General features: G+C 39.7%; 1 protein-coding gene across 1 annotated transcript; it reads left to right on the top strand.

Annotated features, from left to right (window-relative positions):
* The first annotated feature begins 417 nt into the window (after positions 1–417).
* slc6a7 (solute carrier family 6 member 7) lies at positions 418–10,980 on the top strand. The gene is made up of 14 exons (XM_063894763.1): positions 418–727; positions 2,407–2,644; positions 3,115–3,246; positions 3,709–3,916; positions 5,881–6,019; positions 6,132–6,266; positions 6,374–6,477; positions 6,557–6,681; positions 7,173–7,285; positions 7,380–7,517; positions 7,615–7,714; positions 8,006–8,124; positions 8,834–9,007; positions 9,095–10,980. Exons 1-14 carry the CDS (start codon positions 662–664, stop codon positions 9,260–9,262), a joined length of 1,959 nt encoding a protein of 652 aa, XP_063750833.1. The 5' UTR covers positions 418–661; the 3' UTR covers positions 9,263–10,980.
* The last annotated feature ends 5 nt before the right edge of the window (positions 10,981–10,985 follow it).

Below are 10,985 nucleotides of genomic sequence, written 5' to 3'. Positions count from 1 at the left end.
GAACAGTCTGTAAATAACTTGGATATGAAATGGTGAAACACAACATTTAATTTAATATTATTAATTAATTAAATGTATAATTTCGATAGTCAACATGGCGTTTTTTCAGTTTTGGTTTTGTTTAATCCCCCCTCCTTCTTTAAATCCATGTACTCGTGTACAGATGCGTTTATGGTGTACGATGTACAATAATGTATCTATTTATTTGTTCAAACTTTTAAAAGTCGAACCGTTCACTGAGTATGCCCACGGTCCATGTTGATCGCCTTGATAGACAGAGTACAACAAAATGACAAAGATTTCAAGATCATTTGTTTTGTTTATAAATAATGTCGCTCCCATGGCCCCTCCCATGACTAACATCTCTGAATACACCCTGGCCTCCTCTCACACAAAGCAGAGCAGGTTAGGAGGAGGTGTCTCCCCCACCTGCACTTGCGCTCTGGCTCTGCCTCCCTGCCCCTCACCGCCCACCGGCTTCCCGTTCCTCCTCGTCACCGCTGACGTCTCCCTGCTGCCTCCTCGGTTAAACGCCAATTTATTCAAATACCTCTAAATCTACAGCAACATGACGCACTTCTGAGAGGACTCTAGCTTGTAAAATATGGATTAACAGGGTACAAATAAAACAGTGAAGCACCACCTGCAACGGGGGAGGGAAATGCAGGACGAAAGCGGCAAAGCGGCACTCGGAAGCCCCGCGGTAGCAAGTGCAACCACAGCGCAGGTATGTTTGTTTTCCAGACTCCTATCACATCACTTTGTTCGACTCTGAAGGGAACGTGGTTAACTCTTTTTATTCACCTTCCGTCTCCCCTGACGTTTAAAGTTCGTGGCAGGACCGGTAACATTTGTTTGAGTTAAAGCAGTCTAACCTGTCTGTCCACATCGCTCTCACCTCCGGCTTGTCTTCAGCTTCACCAGTCTGCAGGCCGCAGAGATAAAGCATGTGTACTCAACAGATGTGTGTTCCCAGACATTCCTCAAGTTTTTACACAACACACGCAGAGGATGCTTGTGCTGGTTTAATTTTACAACACACACGCAGAGGATGCTTGTGTTTAATCATGAAATATCGCGTTAATCAACTTCATTAAAGCACTTAGGCTTTAAACATTTTCACCAATCCTTGTTCTTCCCTGAGGCGAACCTTTGTAGTATTAATTGGCTTTTTTTCTACAATATTCAGGAATTTTTCATTTAGACCACACACAGCCTAATCAATCGAACTAAATAAGGAATTAGTCAATGGAGAGAAAAATAATCACTAACAATTTATATAACACAAAACCTCACCGGACTCCAGCTTCCAGTGATGCTGATATTGTGTGCTTATTTTTTGTATATGTTTCTGATTTTAAATTGATTAAGGAAGAGACAAAGTTGTTCATTAAGCAGCAGTTTAGTCAAGGTGGAAAATATCAGTAAATTAATAGAGATGTATGCTTCTTGTATTATTTATTAACAAATGATCTTTTACAAGTTGATTATGGATATATCTTTCTCTCTTTTTGTACAATCTTTGATATATTTATTTGAAACACAATCAGCCCTCAGGTTTCTCTTGGCACATCAATTGTTTAAACAGATTACTGATAACTACATTCCCACACAAGAAGTTGTCACTATGCCTCCATATGTTACATATCAACACATACTCTTGTGCATGCACAACTTGAGGAGACTATGCTTCTCAAAACACATTACATTTCAATGAAACTGTGGTTATTGTTTTACTGTCATTGAAATATTTGGTTAATTATTCATGTTTAAACACATAACAATGGCTATAAAAAGCAGAAACCCTGCTGCTACAGTATTTCATTCTAATAGACTTCCTCCCTGCTACCTGACATGAGATAGTCAGAGATAGATAGTTCCTCTCTCGTGAGAAATGGATTGTCTGAAGGACGAAAGAGGAAGAAAAAGTACAGTTAGTGGTTTTAACATTTCAAGAGTTACATAGACTGGGGAGACTTTACATAAAGCTTGTTTGAAAATTAAAATAAAGATCATCTACACACTCAGACATACTGGGTAATATTTAACCCAATTTGGGTAAACCATGTCTCTTACTTGGTACCTATGAGCATAAGAACCACTGAGTCACCAATCAGTCATTTTTGTGGCTGAGTTTAAGGTTTGTTTTCTCTGGGTTTTTGACCCATGCCTTTTTAAGTGGTTATTTGACCCAGTAAAAATGTCATATATGCATCGTAACCAGCAGTTGTTTGGTATTCTGCTTGACTCAATGAAAAATAGATGTTGCACTGTTAATATAATCCACATATGAACAACTTGACAACCTTGTCATGAAAAACAAAAGGGAATTAGTTCATTTCAGATTTATATTAATACCTGTAAGAATGTATTTACCTCGTCTGACTGTCATTTTTCTTTCCCTAGAATACATTACACTTAAACGGGCATCCTATCAATCAAAATGGCCACAACACGACAGCTACACCTGCACCGCATCCGCAGTACGACTCCGGAGCCCAGAGTCCTGTACCCACTCCAGTTCCGGTTATCCCAAGGGAGCAGTGGGGAGGGAAGTATGAGTTCCTGCTCTCCTGTATCGGATACTGTGTGGGACTGGGGAACGTGTGGAGGTTCCCGTACCTTTGTTATCGCAATGGAGGAGGTGAGCATGTTCAATACCCTCTGAAGTCTCAAATGTTCTAAATGCATGGGTGTACCGTACGTCTGTACTGATTTGTTACACCCATTTGAGCAAGAGGCCCTCTTCCCCCTGCCAATGGGTGTGCACCGTTCTCCTCACCATGCTCGCTTATTTTTTCCACACTCAGTCCAGAGGTCTCCATGGCAGCCTTTAGTACTAACACACCAAACATTGACTAATCCTATAAGTTTTCCTTGATTACACACTAGACACAAGGTCTGCCTGTCTAACCCACACTAATGCATCTCCATCTGAAATCCAACATGTTGAAACTTGACTAACAGTAAAATGACATCATTGGTCTGTGAAGCGGCCACAGAGACAGAGATTATACAAGTTAACCTGCTTTACAGGCTGTCTACATGTAGCTATGTGGAAGTCTCCCCCCAGCACCACACTTTCTCTGACTGCTGTGTTTCTATTCTTCACAGGTGTGTTCCTCATCCCCTACTTCATTATGCTCTTTGTTACGGGTGTGCCCCTGTTCCTCATGGAGCTGAGCTTAGGCCAGTACGGAGCAGCCGGCCCCATCACTGTGTGGAAATGCTGCCCTCTGCTCAAAGGTAACAACCTCCTGCACCCTGCTTTTATCCCAGGGTTTACAAAGTTACATACACCGTGATTCAGTTACACGACCTAAGAAATAGTTATGTCAGGGTGGGGACTTATAACATCATTAGTTAAAGAGTGTTAAATCACAGTTCTATTTTAATTTTCCAGGAATCTTGAGCATCTAGTTTGAACCATGTGCAATGACTTGAGTAAGCAGGATCTCCAGTTGACATGCAAATGCTTGTGTCATCAGTCAGCCCAGACAAGGAAAACAACCAGCTGACTCGCATCAGTTTGCCACCTCACTAACTTCACTACGTCATGTGGCTAACCCTTAAAATTCCTGAGAGCTCCGTAGCTCACTTTCTAAATATAATCATTCCTAAATAAACCTTCAGGACCTCTATTAGACTCAAAAATAGAGCCAGAAACGCAGGTTTTAAGACATTTTTGTATTTCTGTGTCTCTTGTAGGTATTGGTATTGGGATGCTCTGTGTGTCCTGTCTGGTGTGTCTCTACTATAACGTCATTATAGCATGGACGTTTTACTACCTGGGCAGCTCGTTACAGAGCCCCCTGCCTTGGTCCTGTGATGCTATAGCCAACGCAGGCCTCTGTGGAAACGCCACCACCAACAGCTCCAGTGGTAGAGGCCTCAGCCCCACGGAAAAATTCTGGAAGTAAGTTTGTTTTTTCTTATTTAAAAGGAAACTCTCTTCAAAATTATGCAGGCTGTTTTATTACAAATGACCTTAATGTTTAATTTGCGTGGACCGCTTTAAACTTTAGAATGTCTACTGTACATCTCCATGCGTCTTCAGATGGAAGGTCCCATCACAATACAAACTCTCTTCTTCCAGGGAGTCATGGTCCAGGGGGCAGCATTACTAGTTTCACATAAAAATGTGTAACACATACAATACAAAAGACAACAAAATAGAAATAGTTAAATAAGAGAGGTGTACAGGCCATAGCAGCAATCCATTACACATTACAGTGAGCCAAGGATTATGTGCAGTGCATTGTGTAAAAAACTGCAGTATTTTAAGAGTACTCATATACTGCAGCATATTCCACACCCATGGTGCATACAATACTGTTTCACAAACTCTGATTGCACCTTGTTGCTGGTCTGAAACGATGAAAGTCTGGAGATCAATGTAAACAAAACTGTGGCAATAAATAGCTACATTTGTATTTTTCTCTTCTGCAACCATCCTAAAAATGTAAGTGTGAGTCCTATATTTTTAACAAAGCATAACGCAGCATGCTAAGCAGACTCCATACGTGTAATGTTAAATATTTGTCCGTTTGTTTTTGTCTTCTAAATGGACCTTGTTAACTACTTTGTTTTTCTTGAACAAACACAAATATTCTCTACAATGACTGGTTTAAACTGTCACCTCTTCAGCTAATATGACTCAGGGCCTTGCAGCAAAAGCTTTGATGTGTTGCTGGAAATACAATTCATCTACATTTCAATATGCCAAAATTCCTGTTATGTTTTCCAACCACAGTTGTTGGACTTTATGACTGTAATAACAGTTAATCCTCAGCTCTCTCAATACATTTTGTATGAAAGGCTGTGTGTTGTTTTGATTTTGCCACAGTACCTCAATGACAGTTAAGTATGCTTCAAGTAGATGTTAGACGTTATTGATATGCAGCAAACAAACCAAAGGGTTCAGAGACTCAGGCAAGATACAAAATGTAGGTGAGTTTGTTGACCCCTGCAACGGGGACTACTCGCAAAAAACACAGCATTCAGAGGCATTTAGAAAGGCCTATTCTCTGATGAACTAACGTAAAATAAGATAAGAAGTACTTAGAAGTCCCAAATTGGAAAAAAAAATGTTTAGCAGCAGCATACAACAAAACAAGGCTTTGCACATAATTAGAAATTAAAATGTAGAAATTATCAATTCTAAAATATAAACCTCTCAAAATAGAAATAGAAATAATCTGGGATCAGAGGAAATATATATATACATATATACAGCTCTGGAAAAAATGAAGAGACCACTCCAAATGTTTCTCAAATCTTTATCTCTACATGTATGGCAGCCTTTCCAGTGTCTGTTGAATTCCAACACAGAGAGAAATTGTCAGTAGTTTACAGAATACAATAATAATAATTTTTTTAAAATCATGTAACTCAAAGACATACCTATAAATAATAAAACAAGAGAAAATGAGAAGAGAAAAATTGTTCCGTGGCTGTATATAAAGTTGACTATGAAGATAAGGACTCTATAAACTGTCAAAATAAAAACACTAACACTAAAATAAATACTATTGGAAGTTAACACAAAATAAAGCATGATACTATATACAGTACATACATAAGAGTGCAAGGAATGAATATTAAATGAAATATAAATGTACAGTGTGAAGTTAAAGTCCAGTTAACAAAGAGAGGCTATGGAGCATTGAGTTCCCTGTCAGCCAGAGGTGAATTGAAAAGAAGAGTCGGAGGAGAAAGAGGAGGAAATGACAGCGTTGTTGTTAAACACTCCAATGCTTGCTTTGGCTTGTAGGAGTGCCTTGTTGACTGTGCCTCTGTTAATGCGTTATAAGTGTAGCACTAGCTCAGGTGAGAGGCGAGCCCTTTTATATGTGTGTGTTTGACTTGGGTGTCTTGCAGCGAGCGTGTGCTGGGTGTAGTGAACAGTGAGGGCCTCCACGACCCGGGCCCTGTCCGGTGGCCCCTGGCCCTGTGCCTCCTGGCCGCCTGGATCATAATCTTCCTGTGTATGCTAAAGGGCATCCGCAGCTCTGGCAAGGTGAATCAACACAATGTTGTTATTGTCAGCTCCCTCAAAACACATGCAGACCTATCCTGCCCTTTGCTGGCACATCTTGTTTAATATTATTGTGTGCTGTCTGTGTTCTCAGGTGGTTTATGTAACAGCTACCTTCCCATACTTTGTGCTCATTGTTTTGATCATCAGAGGGGCTACACTGGAAGGCTCTCTTCAGGGCATTGCTTTCTACCTCACACCAGACTGGAGCCAATTAGCTAACGCACAGGTACTTCTGATGACTGGAACTCATGTGGCTGCGATGATTTGTTGCTGTGTTGAAAATGATCTAGATATTTTCAATTTGAACACATATTGATGTCTGATACATTACAGGTGTGGAATGACGCAGCCTCGCAAGTCTTCTACTCTTTGGGTATTGGAGTTGGAGGACTGCTTTCTATGGCATCGTACAATAAGTTTGACAACAATGTCATCAGGTGAGTTTTCTGCTCCATTTGCTTCATTGTTGCAGTCATTAAAGGTTCAGTCTTTACCTCGTGGTTTTTTTTATTTCAGGGACACTTTGATTATCACCGGAGGGAACTGTGGCACCAGCTTCTTTGCCGGGTTTGCAATATTCTCAATCCTGGGTCACATGGCATGGAAGAAGGGAGTTCCTGTTGGAAAGGTGGCTGATACAGGTAGATACTGTTCAGTTATCATTTGGTCCTTCTTTAATCCAGAAGTCCAGACAGATTAAATAACACATGTTTATCCAAAGCTGAATCTTAAAGGGACATTTAACACCTTTAATTTAGTCTTTTAGCCGTAGTGAGATTTATCATTCTAGATTGATTTGGTGTGAGTTACCAAGGAACTCCAACATAATCAAACTAAATGGCAAAAAAAAAGATTGGTGTTTTATTTTTTTCCATTTCCAAGTGACACTTAGTTTCATTTTATTGGAAATAAGGCAGACATATCTTTGGGTGATATCTCTTACAGTTAGCAACTAACACCAAAACAATACAGATTCATGAATAGAAAAGCAATAGAGAGAATTGAATTTTTTTAAATTTATTTCTGAATATAACTTGAAAGAATGTAATAGGACCCTTTTCTTTGAGTGAAGTGGCCTTTAGTATTAGTTTACTTAAATACTGAATTTTCAGAATTTTTGTTTTTTATTTAGGTCCTGGGTTGGCCTTTGTTGCTTACCCAGAGGCACTTGCTCTGCTGCCAGGCTCTGTGTTCTGGTCCATTATGTTTTTCCTCATGCTCTTCATGTTGGGGATCGATACGCTGGTAAGACCACACACCACACACAGATTTGAGTTGCAATGAGGACACATGAGTCCCCCCCTGTATGTTTGACACCTTCTAATCTGCTGATCCACAGTTTGGCAACATGGAAGGCATCACCACGGCCGTGCTGGATGAGTTCCCGCACCTCAGAACCAACACGCTGCACAAATCCTTGTTCTTAGGCACTCTGTGTTTCTGCTTTTACCTGATGGGTCTCCTGTTAGTGACAGATGTGAGTGTGTTTATCTTTAGTAAGTGATGAATGTGGGTTCCAATGCATCTGCTCTGTGATCAGACTCACATTTCCCATGCTGTTTGTGTCTTCATAGGGAGGAATTTACTGGTTCACTCTCATTGACTCCTTCAGCACTAGTTTTGGCCTCATCATCATCACCCTCTTCATGTGCATGGGCATCTCCTTCTTCTACGGTAGCCCATCAAATACCCCTAACCTTCATATCAAACTCCTATCATTCCTTCATAACAATTTCAGTCATTCAGGACATGTGATGCTTAGCAAGTTGTACAGAAAGATATCCTTGGCTGTATTGTGACTGGTCATAGTAGGACTGCATGGTGAATATTGTTTGATCATGGACATTTTGATGTGTGCTTGCTAAGGTTTCACCAACACATTCTCTGTTAAGCTCTGTTGTTTTGATGGTGTCTTGGTTGTTCCACTGTTCCTAACATGCATGTCTTTATGAACATCTCTCTTAGGAGTGAACCAGTTTTGTCAGGACATTATTGATATGATCCGCCATTGTCCCGCCTGGTGCACAAAAGTGCTGTATTACTTCAAAGCATGCTGGGTTTTCTGCACTCCGTTTCTACTGCTGGTGAGTAAACGTGTCAGTACTCTTGTTGCTGTGTTGTTAGTTGACAAAACATGTCACAGTAGAGGCACAAAATATATGAACTTGAAAATTAGGATAATAGGGACCCCTTTGAACTTCCATAAATGCAGCTTGTCTATTGTGTTATCCTGTGTATAATCCAAATGCATTAAATGTAAAAGGTTTTTGTATAATTATTTCTACTTAAACAGGGCCATTTCAAGGCAATGACCTTCACTGCAAGCTGAAAAGTTATTCAATTCTATTTGATCCTTTACAGTATTGTTGGTTTGCATACGTTGCAAAACCCATGTTACATCACTCCCTCTGTTATTTCTGCCGCTCTTCTCACCTGAAGCATAATAAGCATTTTCAGTGAGGCTACTTGATATAGAAATGTTGCGCTTACAGTCAAAGGGTAATTTGATGAGGGGTGACGCAATGTGCTGTCCCAGTGAGTTAAAATCCTTCCATTAAATGACTAAAGAGTTCTTTGAACGCTGAGGAAGAAACAAGTATTATTAACAAACTGCTCCAACTGGGAAATTGAAAATACATCATTACTTTGAAGTGTTCTGAAATTGGAAAAAAACTTCAGTTGTGAATAATTGAAGAGGAGAAACTGACATTCAATCTGATTCCCCCCTGTAGCATTTCTCTGCTGTCCTTCTCATTCACTCTTCTTCTGTTTCCATTTCCCCGTGTGGTTTAGTTCATCCTGACCTACATTTTCATGGAAATGTACAACACATCCCTCCACTACGGGCCCTATGTGTATCCACGGTGGGGTAAAGCGCTGGGCGTTTGCATCGGAGCGACCTGCTGTATGCAGATCCCCATCTGGGCCATTGTGGCCCTGTGCAAAGAAACCGGAACACTGAAAGATGTCAGTATCAGCACCATGTCACTATTCCATGATTAAGCTGATGGAGGAGTATCTTTTTAAATATGTCTCTTGGTTCCTTTTTTGCAGCGTTTCCAGAAATCGATCCGACCTCTGAATTCCTGGAGGGTAAACTTGAACAGCTCCGGGAGAGTAGAGGAGCACATGGAGCCGGAGAGGGTGGAGGCTCCGTTCACTGTCACACTCACAGACATGGACTTTACAGCAATGACTTGGGAGGCGGGAAGTGAGGCCTGAGAGGACTTATCAATGCAGAGTGATGAGCAACCTCAGTTGTCAAGTGACGGAGGAATTTATTATTATTTTTATCTGTTATTCACCCCAGCTAGGCTCTGGTGGCTGTGTCTAACAGACTGTGTGTCCTGCAGGGCAGTGTGTACTATTGCTTTATTTATATCACTATGTATGTTTTTATTTTATTTTTAAACATTGTGTGAAATGTAAGTTTGCAGCTAAAGAGTTTGCATCGCTTCACCTTATATGGCAGAATGGGACATTGGGATGATGATCAGCTGATTTATTTATTATCATAGTAGCAAAGTGCAATGAATTATCACTGACCACACTCAGCAGCAGTTTACGGACCAGATTGAATTTACCATATACAAAGAGAAGGGACAACAAAGTGCAGTAACTCTTGACTGTTGACTTCAACAAGCACTGATGGAGCTGGAGAGGTGACCTCAAATCATTGGCCTGCCAGAATACAAACTGCACTGAGTCAAGAATACTTTTAACATGTTTTACTTTTTTAAACGAATGATGACTAGAGTTATGGCTACAATAAATGAATACATTTGTAAATAGAACTTGCCAAATTGACGATTAAGTGATGTCCATGTATGATCATCTCCATTTCTAACAGACAGTTCCTGCAGAAATAGTAGCAATCATTTCTCTTTTCACTTTTTTTTGTTCACTTGCTCAGTATAAATTTATATTATCAAGTGTACAATATTCTATACTAGCATTGTATTCAGGCTTTAAGTCGAACCAACTATACTTTGTTTCTCAAGAAGGAAATAGATTGCAGTTAGAGGGTATTTACCGCACATGTAGGTTTTCAGTTTTTTGTGTTTACTAACCCTAACCCTAACCTTGGAACTTAAACTTTACAGTTCTTTATAGTAGGTTGCACCCTTTGGAAATGAATTAGCAGACAGCCCTCTCTTGTTATTTATTATCTAATTGTATAATTGTATTAGCTAGACTAGAGAGACACTCATAGCATAAATGTAATAACCCCCTCTAGGACAGGATTATTGTCACTAGACTTCACAACTTTCTGAGGGTGCAAATGTTAATTGAATTTAAGGCCTTCTTTGTGATGACGTTCTTTGTGAAATCAGTTTGAATGTTATTAATGGGCAATGAGGCCACACTGCTATTTGATGTTGGACAACTATTTAACAGGTAAGTAGTTTATAAGACCCTATTGTTAATAAGGCCAATGATCTTAAAATTGAGACACATAGACAATGATATAATAAGGAACCAGGTGAGACGGCTCCCATGAATGTGTTGTTCATCTTATAAAGAGTTTAAGTGAAATGGATTGTCCAGATAAAAAAAAATGTTTCTTACGGATCTCACAGAGGACTGCCGTTTCAATATGTCTTGAATTTCTAAAGTTTTTTTCCAGGCTGCTCATTCCTAAACGGTTTTCATGGCCCTATGTGCTCTCTGTCGTGTCCTGTTGCAATCCCAGCATATGATGCGCTACAAAAGAAACCTGCATTTTTAAAACCAGACTTTTAAGTTGTGTATTATTTTCGCTCATAGCATCTTTCAAGCAGACTTTTAAATGTTTGAACATTTTATTGTCCTTCATTTTAGGATTGTAAGTCATGTTTTGCTCTAATTTTAATATGTTATTATATATTGCCTTTGTACACCGTGTTGCCATTCTCTTGCATATTGCTGTGCACAGTGAATAAATATTGTTATTGCCTTAATATCT

The sequence above is a fragment of the Eleginops maclovinus genome, chromosome 11 (genome assembly GCF_036324505.1).
Source record: "Eleginops maclovinus isolate JMC-PN-2008 ecotype Puerto Natales chromosome 11, JC_Emac_rtc_rv5, whole genome shotgun sequence".
Taxonomy (NCBI): Eukaryota; Metazoa; Chordata; class Actinopteri; order Perciformes; family Eleginopidae; genus Eleginops; species Eleginops maclovinus.
This window is presented reverse-complemented; position numbering and strand designations above follow the sequence as displayed.

What these genes read in the sequence shown, in the direction of transcription:
- slc6a7 (XM_063894763.1), top strand. Translation starts at nt 662, where the DNA reads ATGCAGGACGAAAGCGGCAAAGCGGCACTCGGAAGCCCCGCGGTAGCA. An exon ending in TTGTTATCGCAATGGAGGAG is followed by an intron (nt 2,645 to 3,114) that starts GTGAGCATGTTC and finishes TATTCTTCACAG; the next exon opens with GTGTGTTCCTCATCCCCTAC. An exon ending in GTCTCCTGTTAGTGACAGAT is followed by an intron (nt 7,518 to 7,614) that starts GTGAGTGTGTTT and finishes GTGTCTTCATAG; the next exon opens with GGAGGAATTTACTGGTTCAC.